General features: G+C 50.4%; 1 protein-coding gene across 1 annotated transcript in view; it reads left to right on the top strand.

Annotated features, from left to right (window-relative positions):
- The window catches only part of chmp2a (charged multivesicular body protein 2A), a 20,497-nt gene extending 4,933 nt beyond the window's left edge, over window positions 1–15,564 (top strand). The window contains exons 2-6 of the mRNA XM_043679543.2: window positions 3,250–3,449; window positions 5,768–5,947; window positions 9,599–9,729; window positions 10,452–10,513; window positions 12,910–15,564. Of these exons, the coding sequence (XP_043535478.1) occupies window positions 3,282–3,449; window positions 5,768–5,947; window positions 9,599–9,729; window positions 10,452–10,513; window positions 12,910–13,028 (660 nt within the window). The 5' untranslated portion in view covers window positions 3,250–3,281 and the 3' untranslated portion in view covers window positions 13,029–15,564. The remainder of the gene's footprint in view (window positions 1–3,249; window positions 3,450–5,767; window positions 5,948–9,598; window positions 9,730–10,451; window positions 10,514–12,909) is intronic.
- The last annotated feature ends 1,301 nt before the right edge of the window (window positions 15,565–16,865 follow it).

Here is a 16,865-nt window from a genome sequence, read left to right as displayed (position 1 = left end):
ACCCCCCCACCCCTTCTTCTGCTTCCCCTGCTCGCTCACACCCAACCCCCCCCAGCCCCCACCAACACCCCCCCCCCACCCTACCCCCCCCACCCCCTCCAACCCCCCCCACCCCTCCCACCCCCCCTCACCCCCCACCCCCCCCCCTCCCCACCCCTCCCCCCCCCCCCTCCCGCCACCCTTCCCCACCCCCCACCCCTACCCTCCCCCCCCCCACCCAACCCCCCCCACCCCCACCCTACCCCCCCCTCCCCTCCCCTCCCTCCCCCCCACCCCCACCCACCCCCCCCCCCCCTCCCTTCCCCCCACCCCACACCCCCCCTCACCCACCCCTCCCCCACCCTACCCCCCTCCCACCTCCCCCCTTCCCCACCCTCCCCTCCCCACCCCCCCCTCCCCCCTCCCCCCCCCTCCCCCCCCTCCCCCCCCTCCTCCCCCTCCCTTCCCCCCCCTCCCCCTCCCAACCCCCCCCACCCCCTCCCATCCCCCCCCTCCCCTCCCTTCCCCCCCACCCCTCCCTCCCCCCCTCCCCCACCCTTCCCCCCCCCTCCCCTGCCCTTCCCCCCCCCTCCCCCTCCCTGTCCCCCACACCCCCTCCCTTCCCCCCCCCTCCCCCTCCTTCCCCCCCCTCCCCTCCCTTCCCCCCCCCTCCCCTCCCTTCCCCCCCCTCCCCCTCCCTTCCCCCCCCCTCCCCTCCTTCCCCCCCCCTCCCCTCCCCCTCCCTTCCCCCCCTCCCCTCCCCTCCCCCCCTCCCCCTCCCCCTCCCTTCCCCCCCTCCCCCTCCCTTCCCCCGCTCCCTTCCCCCCCCTCGCCTTCCCCCCCCCCCTCCCTTCCCCCCCCCCCTCCCTTCCCCCCCCCCTCCCTTCCCCCCGCCCCTCCCTTCCTCCCCTCCTTCCCCCCCCCCTCCCTTCCCCCCCCCTCCCTTCCCCCCCCCTCCCTTCCCCCCCCTCCCTTCCCCCCCCCCTCCCTCCCCCCCCCCTCCCTTCCTCCCTTCCTCCCCCTCCCTTCCTCCCCCTCCCTTCCCCCCCCTCCCTTCCCCCCCCTCCCCCTCCCTTCTCCCCCCCCCTCCCTTCCCCCCCCTCCCCCTCCCTTCCCCCCCTCCCCTCCCCCCCCTCCCCCTCCCCCCCCTCCCCCTCCCTTCCCCCCCCCTCCCTTCCCCCCCCCTCCCCCTCCCTTCCCCCCCTCCCCCTCCCTTCCCCCCCCTCCCCCTCCCTTCCCCCCCTCCCCCTCCCTTCCCCCCCCTCCCCCCTCCCCTTCCCCCCCCCTTCCCCCCCCTCCCCCTCCCTTCCCCCCCCCCTCCCTTCCCCCCCCCTCCCCCTCCCTTCCCCCCCCTCCCCCTCCCTTCCCCCCCTCCCCCTCCCTTCCCCCCCCCTCCCCCTCCCTCCCCCCCCTCCCCCTCCCTTCCCCCCCCTCCCCCTCCCTTCCCCCCCCTCCCCCTCCCTTCCCCCCCCTCCCCCTCCCTTCCCCCCCCTCCCCCTCCCTTCCCCCCCCCTCCCCCTCCCTTCCCCCCCCTCCCCCTCCCTTCCCCCCCCCTCCCCTCCCCCCCCCCCCCCTCCCCTCCCCCTCCCTTCCCCCCCCCTCCCCCTCCCCTCCCCCCCCTCCCCCTCCCCCTCCCTTCCCCCCCTCCCCCTCCCTTCCCCCCTCCCTTCCCCCCCCCTCCCTTCCCCCCCCCCCTCCCTTCCCCCCCCCTCCTTCCCCCCCCCCCTCCCTTCCTCCCCTCCCTTCCCCCCCCTCCCTTCCCCCCCCCTCCCTTCCCCCCCCCTCCCTTCCCCCCCCCTCCCTTCCCCCCCCCCTCCCTTCCCCCCCCCTCCCTTCCTCCCTTCCTCCCCCTCCCTTCCTCCCCCTCCCTTCCTCCCCCTCCCTTCCCCCCCTCCCTTCCCCCCCCTCCCCCTCCCTTCTCCCCCCCCCCCCCTTCCCCCCCCTCCCCCTCCCTTCCCCCCCTCCCCTCCCCCCCTCCCCCTCCCCCCCTCCCCCTCCCTTCCCCCCCCCTCCCCCTCCCTTCCCCCCCCCTCCCTTCCCCCCCCCTCCCCCTCCCCTTCCCCCCCTCCCCCTCCCTTCCCCCCCCTCCCCCTCCCTTCCCCCCCTCTCCCCTCCCTTCCCCCCCTTCCCCTTCCCCCCTCCCCCTCCCTTCCCCCCCCCTCCCTTCCCCCCCTCCCCCTCCCTTCCCCCCCCCTCCCCCTCCCTTCCCCCCCCCTCCCCCTCCCTTCCCCCCCCTCCCCCTCCCTCCCCCCCCCCCTCCCCCTCCCTTCCCCCCCTCCCCCTCCCTTCCCCCCCCCCTCCCCCTCCCTCCCCCCCCCTCCCCCTCCCTCCCCCCCTCCCCCTCCCTCCCCCCCTCCCCCTCCCTCCCCTCCCTTCCCCCTCCCTCCCCCCCCTCCCTTCCCCCTCCCTTCCCCCTCCCTTCCCCCTCCCTTCCCCCTCCCTCCCCCCCTCCCCCCCCCTCCCCCCCCTCCCCCCCTCCCCCCCCTCCCCCCCTCCCCCCCTCCCCCTCCCTCCCCCTCTCCCCCTCCCCCTCCCTCCCCCCCCCTCCCCCCCCTCTCCCCCCCCCCCCCCTCCCCTCTCCCCCCCCCCCTCCCCCCCTCTCCCCCCCCCCCCCCCTCCCCCCTCTCCCCCCCTCCCCCCCTCTCCCTCTCCCCCCCTCCCCCCCTCCCCCCCTCTCCCTCTCCCCCTCTCCCCCTCTCCCTCTCCCCCTCTCCCCCCCTCCCCCTCTCCCCCCCCCCTCTCCCCCCCTCTCCCCCCCCTCTCCCCCCCTCTCTCCCCCCTTCCCCCTCCCCCTCCCCCTCCCCCTTCCCTTCCCCCTCCCCCTTCCCCCCCCCCCCCCCCCATCATTTAACATTATTTTCAAAAGATTCTGGTCATTACCATGTTGACTCGCTGTTAACAATGCAGATTGTTTCATTCAGTGGCTCTTAACTGTGAAAGTGCTTCAGGATTTTATGGAAGGCTTTGTTTTCTCCTTCTCCTTGTGTTAGGCTAAAGTTTCCTGCCATTTGGCTGAGGTGCTGACAGTCCACTGGCATCTTCAGAGCCAAAGGCTGTGTGAGAGCAAAGTTCAAAATCTCACAACAGGTTTATTTGGAAGCAATAGCTTTTGGAGTGCTGCTCCTTCATCAGGGGGACTATAACCTGGTGTTATGTGATTTTTTAACTTTGTACACCCCAGTCCAATTCCAGCATCTCCAAATCATGTGTGAGAGCAATGATCTTTATCTCTGAGAGTTTCCTGGTTAATTGTGTTGACTTTTTCACCAGATTTCCCTGATCTCTCAGCTCAGTGAATCACCATGAATGCCATATTTGGGAGGAGGAAGACCCCGGAGGAGATGCTCCGGCAGAACCAGCGAGCCCTGAATCGAGCCATAAGGGAGCTGGACCGGGAGAAGATGAAACTGGAGCAGCAGGAGAAAAAAATCATCGCAGACATCAAGAAAATGGCCAAACAAGGACAGATGGTATGTGTGCAAGGAGGGATTCTTGTGGAGGATAGATCTTGATTATGAAACATAAGCTGGTATTTTTCCATCATTGTTGCTTTGTGGTGATCTGTATTGTTATGTAAACATGTCTTGGTAATCTTAGTTGCCAATTCTTGATAAATCCACACTTGATTGTTTAATTTATAACAATAGGATGTGGCTGTTGCAGGCTGGGCCAGCATTTATTGCCCATCCCTGGCTTCCCTTGAGAAGCTGCCTTCTTGAACGACTGCACTCCGTGTGCTGTAGTTAGCTCAGGATTCTGGCATTCCTTCAGTGTTGCTGGGTCAATGTATTTCCAAATCTGGGTGAGGAGTAGTTTGGAGAGGAACTTGCAGGGGATGGTGTTCTCATATATGTACAGCCCTTGTCTTCTGGATGGAAGTGCTCATGGGTCAGAAGATGCTGTAGGACATGGTGTTATTAATCCTGTGGGATTACACAAGAAGTGTCTGTGATGAGGAATCTGTTAGATTCCCTCCTGATGATGCTGGCTACGATAAAAGTTTGCTATTTATTTAAGTAGGAGCACTGATTTCCCCATTGGGTACATTGCTGTTCTTTGCCCCTTTTTTAAGTTAAAAGTTGTAAGTCCTGCCAGTTTGTGAATTTAATGCTGCATTTTTCTTTTTACTCTTTGAAGTGATCTGGATATTGCTGACAAGGCCATCATTTGTTGTTCAGTTTTAACTGTCCTTGAACTGAGTGGCTTACCACTTCAGAGGGCAGTTAAGACCCTACTAATTGCTGTGGCCTGGAGTTGCACTTAGGCTAGTGGGCATTAGTGAGGCAGGTAGGTTTTTGGCAACAATTGACAGTAATTACCCCTGTGGCAGGGCTGTCTGAGCCCAAATGGAGCTAGGATAGTGTATACAGGTAATGGGTTATTTGTTAAATGGATCATAGGGGGGGGGGGATTTTACTGTGTGTATATATTCAAGAAGCAAGTAATCGGTGGAGGAATTGGTGTTGTGAGACTTGGAATAAAACTCTAACTGGAAAAGTATACGCCTGGATACACTTTAACCAACATTTAATCTCTAATAATATTTGTCAAATTTCATTACAGAAACTAACTTTTAATTCCAGGGTATTTTAAATTGAATTTCCACCAGCTGTCAGGGTAGGAATTGTACCCGTGTCATCTAGAGCATTAATCTGGGCTGAGAGAGGCAAGGCACACATGCTTTAAGGTGGTTTTGCAAATGTCAGGAGGTGTTGAGGGCAGAGGATGGAAAGCTTAATTCACCTGAGTGTAGGTAATCTTCAAGTGTTCCGGTATCCCATCTTGACAGAGGCCGGTTCTGCTAGGTGTTTGATCTGACTAACTTACCTATGGTGTATTACAACTGCTGAGGAAATGCAGATCAGGGCTGTAAGGAGCAGACCTGGTAATGGCCTGTTCCCATGCAGTTAACCCTATTTACCTCCTTTTGTTATTTGGCTGACTCCTGGGGTAGAGGGGTTGCCTTATGAGGAAAGATTGAGCAAGTTGGACCTAAACCCACCAGAGTTGAAGGTGATCTTATTGAAACAAAGGATTCTGAAGTGTTTGACAAGGAAGAGGGTGTTTCCTTGTGTAGTTATTTAGGATTAGGGGCACAGTCTCTAGAATAAGATGGCGAAACGGAGGAATTTCTTCTCTTTGAGGGTCATTAATCTATGAAACTCTCTTCGCCAGAGATCAGTGGAGCTTGGTTGTGGGGTGTATTCATGTTAGACAGATTTCTGATCTATAAGAGAGTGAAGGATTGTCAGGGGCAGGCAGGAGAGCGGGATTAAGGCCACAATCAGATCACTGAGACTGAGACGTATTGTGTGAATTCTTGCAGGAGCCATATGGAGCTGTGCAAGATTTGTACACTCCAGAAAATAGGCTGGGGTCCTTTTAACTGGGAAGAAAGCTGTATAGGGTGATTCAAAGGTGACCTTTGAGGGTCTAAAAGGGTCTGAGACCCTAGGAGTAAAAGAGTCATTTAAAAAAAAAATCTATATCAAGAGAAGTGTCTCTCCCTAGAGAGCAAAATGTGGAACTTACTACCACGGGCAGCAGGTGAGATGGACAGCAGAGACGCAGTTAAGGGAAAGCTGGGTAAGGTCATGAGAGTGAAAGGAATAGCAAGATGTGTAAATAGATTGAGGTAAAGTCGGTTGGAGGAGAAATGAAATGAAGCACAAATACCAGCATAGAACAGTTGGGCTGAATGGCCTGTTCTGGTACAGTTTAAACCTGTTTGCTTCTTTTGTTACATTCTAGGTTTCATTCATTGGGTGTCTCTTTTTCCAAACACTAGGATGCAGTTAAAATAATGGCAAAGGATTTGGTGCGAACACGACGCTATGTGAAGAAATTCATCATGATGAAGGCGAACATCCAAGCTGTGTCCCTGAAGATTCAGACGCTAAAGTCCAACAACACCATGGCCCAGGCTATGAAGGGAGTCACTAAAGCCATGGCCACCATGAACCAGCAGGTGAGGTGGCCACCTCTATCTTTCACACTGCTGCAGTGTTGCTAATGTCTTTAGTTCACCACTGTTATAGAGTCATAGTCATAGAGATGTACAGCACAGAAACAGACTCTTCGTTCCAACTCGTCCATACTGACCAGGTATCCTAAATTAATCTAGTCCCATTTGCCAGCATTTGGCCCATATCTTTCTAAACCCCTCCTATTCATGTACCCATCCAGATGCCTTTTAAATGTTGTACTCGTACCAGTCTCCACCACTTCCTCTGCCAGCTCTTTCCATACATGCACCATCCTCTGCATGAAAACGTTGCCTCTTAAGTCCCTTTTGTATCTTTCCCCTCTTACCTTAAATTTATGCCCTTTAGTTTTAGGGTCCTTTACCCTGGGAAAAGACTTTGGCTGTTCTCCCTGTCCACGCCACTGGGAAAACAGCCCCAGCCTATTTAGCCTCTCCCTATACGTCAAACCCTCCAATTCTGGCAACCTCCTTGTCAATCTTTTCTCAACTCTTTCAAGTTTAACATCTTTCTTACAGCAAAGGGACTGAATTGAATGCAAAGTTTTCCAAAAGTGGCCGAATCAATGTCCTGTACAGCCGCAACACAACATCCCAACTCTATCCTTAATGCACTGATCAATAGGTGGCAGAGGATACACCTAGTAAATATCACAACTATTGCAATTGATTCAGAGTGCAGCATGGTGTATGGAGAAACAGTATTTTATTGCACACTCTGTAATGTCCATTTGAAAGGTTTTATGCCTGACAGATCTGTCTGAAACTTTGTCCATTTTCAGCTGGTAATCATTGTGCACAATTCCTTTCTCATGAAAAAGAAATTCTGTTGGAGCAGCGTGAATGCTGGGGAAATTGTGTGGGTGACTAAAAAGATAAGTAGGTTGTGGAGGAAAGACATAAGAGGAAACAGAGAAAGGCACAGGGAGGGAATGAGGTATAGTTTTAGCACTGGAATGTTTAGAGTTATGCAATTCAAGATTTCTTAAGAAATATTCATGGGATGTGATTATTATTGGCGAGGCTAGCCTTTTATGTTCATTGTGAATTGCCCAAAGGACTGTTTAGGAGTCAACAATGCTTTTTTAGAATTAGAATCCCTACAGTATGGAAACAGGCCCTTTGGCCCAACGAGTCCACACTGATCGTCCGAACAGTAACCCACCCAGATCCATTCCCCAACCTTGTATTTAACCCTGACCTAACCTACATATCCCTGAACATTATAGGCAACTTAGCATGGCCAATTCACCCTAACCTGCACATCTTTGGATTGTGGGAGGAAACCAGAGGAAACCCATGCAGACACTGAGAGAATGTGCAAACTCCACACAGACAGTCGCCTGAGGCTGGAATCGAACCTGGGTCTCTGGTGCTGTGAGGCAGCAGTGCTAACCACTGAATCACCGTGCCACCAATGTTGCTGTGGGTCTGTAGTCACATGTAGACCTGACCAGATAAGGATGACAGATTTCCCTTTCCAAAGGGCATGTGTGAACCAGGTGGGTTTTTAACGAAAATCAACTGTAGTTACCGAATTTTGTTTTCCAGTGTTTTTTATTCCATTCATATTTCGCCATCTGCCGTGCTGGGAATTGAATGCATGTCCCCAGACTGTTAAAATAAAAGCAAAATACTGCGGAAGCTGGCAAACTAAAATTAAAAACAGTGAGAGAGTAACTCAGCAGATCTGGCAGTATCTGTGGAGAGAGAAACAGAAAGAACATTTCAAGTGCTGCTCCAAAGGAGAGTCATTGGACTCGAAGCCTCAACTCTCTGTCTCTAAGGCACAGCTGCTGCTGAGTTTCCCACTTTGGTTTGATTTCCCTGGGATTCTGGTTTACAAGGCCAATAACGTTAGCTCTGCGCCACCACATTGGCAACCCCCAGATGTGAATTTCATGGATGCAAAGGGATTGAGATGCCTTGCTTGGAATGAGTGCTGAGAAGTGCCAGGAAGTAAAGATTTCCCACCATCTGTGGACAGAAAAGATGCATGAACACTGTGTTTCCCAAACCTTTTCCCATCATGACCCAATTCAAAGTCTGAAGATTTTCATGACTCCTGCGATAATCTGGGCCTGTCTCTAAGAGGAGGAGGGCAATCAGTCAGAGCTTTCTAATGGCGGTCATTCTCCCTCGGAGGTTGCAATCCCAAGGTTTCAGTGCTGACCCCTGCTTTGGGCAGCCCTGGGTTAATAACTTCAGTGCAAACTCCACATCAGACCCAACTCAAGTTATTCAACTACTTTCTCCATGCAGCTGCTGGGGGGGGTGATGGCGTAGTGGTATTATTGCAATACCATTGATCCCAAGACCCAGGTAATGTTCTGGGAACTTGAATTCAAATCCCACCACGGCTGACGTTGGAATTTGAATTTCGTTTAAGAAAGAAATTGGATGTGAACCTTGCGTATGCATTGTAGTGTTGATCTCAGTCACCAGGGTCACTCTGGATAAATGCAAATCTTGCAGATGCTGCACACAAAAAAAAGCTGAAAACAAAACCTCAGCAGGTGATTGGAACCAATTCTGCTAGAAACCTCATTGACTTGAAACATGAGGAATACAAGGACTAGGAGCAGGAGTAGGCAGTTCACCCCTCCAACCTGCTCCGCCATTGACTACAATCATGGCTGATCTCATCTCAGCCTCGGTTCCACTTTGCCCACTCTCCATTACTATTATCAACTACAAAAATCTCTATCCCCTCCCTAAATTTACCCAGTATCCTCGAGTCCATTGCAGTTTGGGGTAGTGAATTCCACAGATTCATAACCCTTTGAGGGAAATAATTTCTCTTCATCTGTTTATTATAATCCAACGTGCATTAATCTAAAACAATGATCTCTTGTTCCAGGTTATCCCACATGAGGAAAAATCCACTGCACGTCTATTTTGGCAATCCCTTTTAGCATCCTATATATACTCGCGCTTTCTCTCGCGCTCTCGCTCGCGATCTCGGCCCCGCTCTCTCTCTCTCTCTCACCTACCCCTCCCCCCGCACTGTGGCTGCCTGACCTGCTGAGGTATAGCATCATAGAGTCATACAGCATGGAAACAGACCCTTCATTCCTGCCGGTCCATGCTGAAAGTAATCCCAAACTAAACCATTCCCACCTGCCTACTCTTGGCCCATATCCCTCCAAACCTTTCCTATTCCTATATCTATCCAAATGTCTTTTAAACATTGTAACTAACCTCATCCACAACTTTAAACCACCCTCTGTATAAAACATTTACCCCTCGTCTTTTTAAATATCTTTCTCCTCACCTTAAAATCATGTTCCCTAGTCTTGAAATCCCCCGCCCTATGGAAAATAAACCTACCATTAACCCTATCTATATCCCTAACCGATTTGTTAAACCTCCTATCCTCCAGTGAGAAAAGTGTTCTTTCATCAAAAAGCTTGTTTTCTGTTTCAGTGTCCACTGCTTCCAGCTTTTTCACTTGACTGAGAGGTTAGTGGTGCTACAATTGTGACTGAAACTTAAAGCTTAAAAGTTTGTTTACTGAGAGAAGCTTTTTGGGACTGTCTGTAGTCTCAACTGTGTTGCAAAATATTTTGACTAAGCAAAGCAGGTGTTGGATGTTTTGTTACTCACATCTACTGACCTTCACCGCTCGCTTTGCAGTTAAAACTGCCTCAGATTCAGAAGATCATGATGGAGTTTGAAAAGCAGACAGAAATTATGGACATGAAAGAGGAAATAATGAATGATGCTATCGATGATGCCATGGGTGATGAAGACGACGAGGAAGAGAGGTTGGTGAAGGACGTCTTACAGGGGAATGGGATCTGGAAATTCACAAACAAGCTATTCAGCCCCTTAAGCCTATCCCAGCATTCATGTTTAAGCTTTGAGTGCTAGTGTGTGTGTGACCACTCATTAAGCCAGAATCCCTGAACTACTGGGATTTCAGAGTGATCTGGTTAAAGTGTTTGAAGATTTGATAGGCTAGGTGGAGGGAAAGCATTTCCTCTGGTGTTTGGGTCGAGACCAAATGGGTAGCAGCTTAAACTTTGAGCCAGGCTGTTCAGGGCTGATGTCAAGAAGTAATGTTTCACATTGAGGGGAATGTAAATTTAGAATATTCTTCACAGTGTTGTCAGGCATCATATACGTGATCATTTCCCCCTACTCTTCTCTGGCTTCCAGTTCTCAGAAAGAAAAACCCCAACCTTGAGCTGGTGACCTTCATTCCCAATCGGTCAGCCTGTTCCTGTTAATATGCAGAGAATATAGCAGTGTATCTTTTTAAAAATTGAAAAGGCTGTGGATGCTAAATCAGAGGCAACCATTTGCTGGAAAAGATCTGCAGGTCCGGTGGCATCTGTGGAGAGAAATCAAGAGTTAATGTTTCGGGTCGAGTGACCCTTCCTTCTCTCCACAAATGCTGCCAGACCTGTTGAGCTTTTCCAGCAATCTCTGTTTTTGCAGTCTGTCTTATGTTGGGCAGTAGACTGATTCTCTTTTGTCTTTGCAGCGATGCCATTGTGTCTCAAGTGCTAGATGAACTTGGTTTGAACCTGACCGACGAACTGTCCAGTAAGTATCTCAATAATCAGCAGTACAGAGTTTGTTTTTCACAAGTTGCTAGATAACCTGTTGCTAGGTGTAGCGTTATCAAGACAGCTTGTCTCGCAAGTGAACCATTTCTGAGAAGACTGGTTTCCTGTCTTTGTGCGTTAAAAGGTGTTACTGACAGAGTTATTGGGATTGTTTGAATCTCTGTGCATCATCATCTAACAGTAATGTAGCAGTCTTCAAGGAGCAAGTAACGTTTGCTCAGAGTTCCAGTGGGACTTTGAGGAGGAGAAGCTTGTATTTGCAGAACACCGTTCCTGGGTTTATATGCTCCAAAGTGTGTTACAGTCAATGAAGTACTTTTTTAAGAGTTCTGGATGTAGGTTTGCTCGCTGAGCTGGAAGGTTCATTTCCAGACGTTTCGTCACCCTACTAGGTAAACATCTTCAGTGGGCCTCCGGGTGAGGCACTGTTGATAATTCCTGCTTTCTATTTATATGTTTGGGTTGGTGATGTCATTTCCTGTGGCAACATCATTTCCGGTGGTGATGTCATTTCCTGTTTTCTCTGGGGGTGGTAGGTGGGGTCTAACTTGATGTGTTTGTTGATAGTTCCATTTGGAATGCTTGTGCATGTCTCTGTTTGGCTTGTCCTAGAATGGATGTGTTGTCCCAGTCGAAGTGGTGTCCTTCCTCCTCTGTATGTAAGACTACTAGTGAGAGTGGGTCATGTTGTTTTGTGGCTAATTGATGTTCATGTATCCTGGTGGCTAGTTTTCTGCCTGTTTGTCCAGTGTAGTGTTTGTTACAGTATTTGCACGGTATTTTGGAAATAACAGCTTGTTGTCTGTATAGGGTCTATCAAGTTCATTAGCTGCTGTTTTAGTGTGTTGGTGGGTTTGTGGGCCCACAATGTGGTCCCATTCCAATTGGAACTCTATTAACAAACACACTGAGTTAGACCCTATCTACCACACCCTGCGAAAAAGAACAGGAAATGATATCACCACAGAAAATGACATCATCAACCCAAAGAAACTCAAACATATAAATAGAAAGCAGGAATTATCAACAGTGCTTTGCCCGGAGGCCCACTGAAGATGTTACCTAATAGTGACAAAACGTCTGGTAATGAATCTTCCAGCTCAGCGAGCAAACAGACAGCCAGAACCTCAACGTGAGCTACAAAATCTTCTCAAAAAAAATTTTTTTTTTTTTGCTGTTCAGTTTGTGCACAGCAAACTTCCAGAAATTGATATTGGTCGAGAGGTAAACTGATACCGGGGCGAACTGCTCTTCCCAGGTTCTTTTAAATACCCCTGAGGGGCACTTGGGATCTCTGATTGATGTCCCTCCCGAACTGGAAGCTCTGACAGTGTGGCGCATTCTCAATACATGCACTGATAGTATCAGCCTGAATTGTAGGCACAGCTCTCTGGAGGGAGTCCAAAGCCCCATAAGCTTCCAGCCCCTCAGGTGAGGGTATTATCCACCAGATTGCCTGTGCTCTGACTTACCTCAATTTTAAAAATTTTTAATCATTGTCTTCATATCCCTCCGTAGTCTCATCCCTCCTTTTCTCTGTACTCTCTTCCCACCTCTCATTCCAGAGATATCTGCACTTCTCTAATTCTCACCTTTGTAAGCTTCAACTTTGAGAGCTCTGTCTTCAGCTGCCTTGGCCCTAACCCCTAGAATTCTCTCCCTAAACCCCATGCACCTTCTTTTAAAACTCTCCTCAAAACCTGCCACTTAAAGTCATAGAGATATACAGCATGGAAACAGACCCATTGGTCCAACCTGTCCATGCTGACCAGATATCCTAAATTAATCTAGTCCCACTTGTCAGCATTTGGCTCATTTCCCTCAAACCTCTTCCTATTCATATACCTATCCAGATACCTTTTAAATGCTGGAATCATACCAGTCTCCACCACCTCCTCTGGCACCTCATTCCATACACACACCACCCTCTGCATGAAAAAGTTGCCCCTTAGGTCCCTTTTAAATCTTTCCCCTCTCACCTTAAACCTGTGCACTCTAGTTTTGGACTCCCCCACCCTGTGGAAAAGACTTTGTCTATTCACCCTATCCACGTCCCTCCAAGATCACCCCTCAGCCTCTGAACCTCCAGGCAAAATAGCCCCGGTCTATTCAGCCTCTGCCTACAGCACCAACCCTGGCAACATCCTTGTAAATCTTTTCTTAACCCTTTCAAGTTTCACAACTTCCTTCCTTTGGGGGAATGCAGATGTTAGTCAGTGATGTAGGTACAGGTAGAGCAGAGGCAGAATGCACTGCCTATGGATGGCCTGGTTGGGGGCTGCACCCTATTGTGTTATCCTGGCCCTATGTAAGTAGAAGTTTATTGCAATGTGTTTTGTCAGATCTCTCATTCTCCTGGTTTTTAACCAACAGACCTTCCGAGCACCGGAGCGTCGCTCAGTGTTGCTGCTGGGAAAAAAGCGGAGCCCGTGGTCCTGGAAGATGCAGACGCTGACTTGGAAAAACGGCTTAAAAACCTCCGTAAAGACTGAGGGAGTCACTGATTTTTCCCTTTTTTTTGTGTGTTCATATTTTAAATCGGGAATTGGGGAGGGAGGAATGCTACCTGCTCTATATAGAGAGATAGTGATTTAGTTATCTTTTTCGTTTCGTTTTATGGGAATGATTGGTGAGCTGTGCAGCTGGATTCTGCAGGATCTCCTCTACCCTGTGCCCATGTCTGACACAGCACAGGGTGGCAGTGCCAATAACATAACAGTGAACAAAACCCAGATTGGCCAATATCGCTGGGGATATGGGACGTCCTGTTGTTGGAACACAGTTGAGATTTTGTTTGTAAGCAGTTTTCTTTCTTTCTTTTCTCCTTCCTGCCCTCCATGTTGTCCCTTGTTGACCCTCTGCCACTTGGGCATTGCTAAGTGGCAGAGTTTGAGGTTCTGACCTTTAAACTCTCTCAAGCCCCTTGCCCGAAGGGAGTATTTAAACTGGCACTGCAGATAAATCAGCCGATAACATAACCGTGTACATACCGGGATCATCTTTAATTCTACTTGAGATGTAGTGCCACAATGTTGTCCCTATCAGGAAGGAAATCTGATGTGTTTTGCCAGGCCCTGTGGAAATGGCAAAGCTCCAATGACTTACTGACAACTGTGCGCTGCTTCTCGTCACGCTGATGAGCCCTTACAATCCCTGGTGTGGATTTGGAGTTCCTGTTCTATCCGTGTGCTTCTAACGCCACACTGATGCCCTGAACCTCGACTGCTGCTGCCTGCCTGACAGCGCCTTCTCCCCAGAAGGTGGCGTTCCCTATCGAGGCGTACATCTCTGCAGGGTGAATCCAGGAGTGCAGCTCCTACCAGCCATTTGGGAAGTTATCCCAGTCCATCCTGACTCTCTGCAAACTTGATCAAATTACTGGGTAACAATTGGGCACTCTTTCTCTCCTCCAACTACCCCCAGTACAATTTTTTTTAAAAATCTTTATTTCTTTAAGATTTGTATATAAAAGAGTGTGCAGTAAGCCCACAGCATGGTTGTATGTCTGGTGCTTATCTGTCCATTGCTGTGCATCAGATCATTGTAATGGAGTGTACCAATGTAAACATGATTATACCCTTCTGTTACAGGAGGGTATAATCATGGTTGAATTTGGTTGAATACTACAGTTGTAACGAGACAGGTGGTGGTTTCCAATGTTGGACTTGACATGGGGAGTAATGTGTATAATAATAGCAGGACAGAATGTTTGTCTTTGAATTTGGCCTGAATTATGCGCCTCTATACTGGTCTAATTATGTCGCATTCTTAAACAACACTTTCACTCACTTGGTTGTAACATCATAGTGGCTTGATTGGTATTGAATGGAAACGTGTCATGCCAAACTAACAGCAAGAATGATTTATTTTCTTCATAATCGGAGAGCTGTGGGATTAGATCAGAGTATCTGATCTTGACTGTTCATGAAAAGCTGCATTGTCATTTGTACCAGAGCTGGGATTTCCTTAGTCTGTAGATCAGCCATAAATACTGCACCATCCCATGAATGCCCCTACCCTGCAGTGAGAGACTGACCTGAGCTATCTGAAGTATGGAACAGCAGCAAATGGATCGCACCTTTTATTATTGACCAACCAATGGAATGGGGTGAAGTCAGATGGGGGTCTGTGGCTAGTCTTTGGGTGCCAGGGAGTTGCCCAGTCTCCTGGGCACCTCCCTGAATCACCTCAACGTACTGTGGAGTGCATTCTGCTATATTCCATTTGCTCTTGATGCCTAAAGTCCTGCAAATGCAGGCAGCATGAACAGGGGTTTTCAGTTTAGCAAGTCCATACTGTATAATGTTTCAACAGACAATTTAACCTGCAGGGAGCAATGTTGGGTAGGAAATACGCTGTTTGGCTTCAGCTTAACTCTCAGTAAATTGACATTGACCTGAACCAGTTTAGACAAAAGGTTGTTTGTTGTGTCCCAGAAAAACAATAGGCGACCTCCCCTCCACAGCTGCACAAAGCATTAATCATGGCTGTATTTTAAGAGCTTGGACTGTAAAGTATTAATGGTTGGTTGAGTGAATGCGAGCAGTGCAATGCCACTCCCTCACTTTTGGGTTGTTCAGTGAAGTACCTAGAAGGTGGTTACGGGGTAAGGAGGCACTGTGGGGGGTCTGTAACCCGTGTCCAGAGCTCATAGCTGGTCCCTCAACTCTCAGCTGATGTGAAGAGGGCAGTTATGTGTCGATGGGTCTCGGGCATTGAGCTGATTGTAATGTGTGGGAGTGTAACTGCCTCCAGCTATAACCCTGCATTTCTCTTTTACTAATGAAACCTTGCAAGATGCCTTCTGTATAAACGGCTGCTATATTGCACTTCTTGTAAAACTCCATGTACTGTTATAGTGACGGTCAATACGACTATTATATTCACCTTTATCAGAACCTGGAAGATGGACAAAGTGCACTACATATTTTCTTTTTGCAGGGTGCTCTTCTATTGGGAAAGATTTTTGTTTGTCTATGCACAATCTTTTTTTGGTCACAATAAATTATGCAGTGTTTATTTCTGAAATTTTACGGAATCTCTCTTTGGATATTACTACTTGTTTGAAGTTATAATTAGGACCCAGAAAGTCCACTCTGCCACCATAGTGGCAATGGGAAATATGACGGGAAGTGCAGGGCCCTGGGGAATGTTATAGAACAAAGAGATCTTGCGATACAGCTTCATAGTTCCTTGAAAGTGGAGTCACAGGGAGACAGAGTGGTGAAGAAGGCTTTCAGCATGCTTGCTTTCAACAGTCAGAGCTTTAAGTATAGGAGTTGGGATGTCTTGTTGCAGCTGTGTGAGATGTTGGTGAAGCCACGTTTGGAGTACTGTCTGCAGTTTTGGTTGCCCTGCGATAGAAAGGATATTAAACTAAAAAGAGTGCAGAAAAGACTGACTAGGATGCTATCTGGAGAGGAAGATTAGAGTTATAAGGAGAGGCTGGGACTTCTTTCCCTAGCCTATAGGAGACTGAGGGATGTTAAAATCATAAGAGGAGAAAGTGAGGACTGCAGATGCTGGAGATCAAAGTTGAAACTTTATTGCTGGAACAGCACAGCAGGTCAGGCAGCATCCAGGGAACAGGAGATTCGACGTTTCGGGCACAGGCCCTTCTTCAGGAATGAGCAGAGAGTGTTCAGCAGGAGAAGATAAAAGGTAGGGAGGAGGGACTTGGAGGAGGGGCGTTGGAAATGTGATAGGTGGAAAGAGGTCAAGGTGAGGGTGATAGGTCGGAGTAGGATGGAGGCGGAGAGGTCAAGAAGAAGACTGCAGGTCAGGAAGGTGGTGCCGGGCTGGAGGGATTCGGCTGAGACAATATTGGGGAGACAGGCCGCCTACTTGCGGAGCGATTCAGAGAGCACCTCTGGGCCACCCGGACGAACCAACCCAACCACCCTGTAGCACAGCATTTCAACTCCCCCTCCCACTCCACCGAGGATATGCAGGTCATTGGACTCATCCACCGCCAAACCACAACAACGCGACGGTCGGAGGAGGAGCGTCTTATCTTCCGACTGGGAACCCTCCAACCACAGGGGATGAACTTGGACTTCACCAGTTTCTTCATCCCCCCCTCCCCCCACCTTGTATCCTCAGCCTCTTTCACCAATGGCAACATTTTATTAGGCTTTACCCCTTGTGATTTTGAACACTTCATAGAATCCCTGCAGGACATTCAGCCCATCAAGTCCACACTGACCCTCCAAAAAGCATCCCACCCACACCCACCTCCCTATCCTATTCCTGTAAACCCTACATTTCCATTTGCTAATCCACCTAGCCTGCATATCCCTATGGGTATGGGTACTGTGGGTAATTTAGCA

The sequence above is a fragment of the Chiloscyllium plagiosum genome, unplaced genomic scaffold (genome assembly GCF_037043375.1).
Source record: "Chiloscyllium plagiosum isolate Xiang-an unplaced genomic scaffold, Cpla_swu_hap1 HiC_scaffold_33, whole genome shotgun sequence".
Taxonomy (NCBI): domain Eukaryota; kingdom Metazoa; phylum Chordata; class Chondrichthyes; order Orectolobiformes; family Hemiscylliidae; genus Chiloscyllium; species Chiloscyllium plagiosum.
Note: the sequence above shows the minus strand (reverse complement) of the source record. Positions and strands in the feature narration are given on the sequence as shown.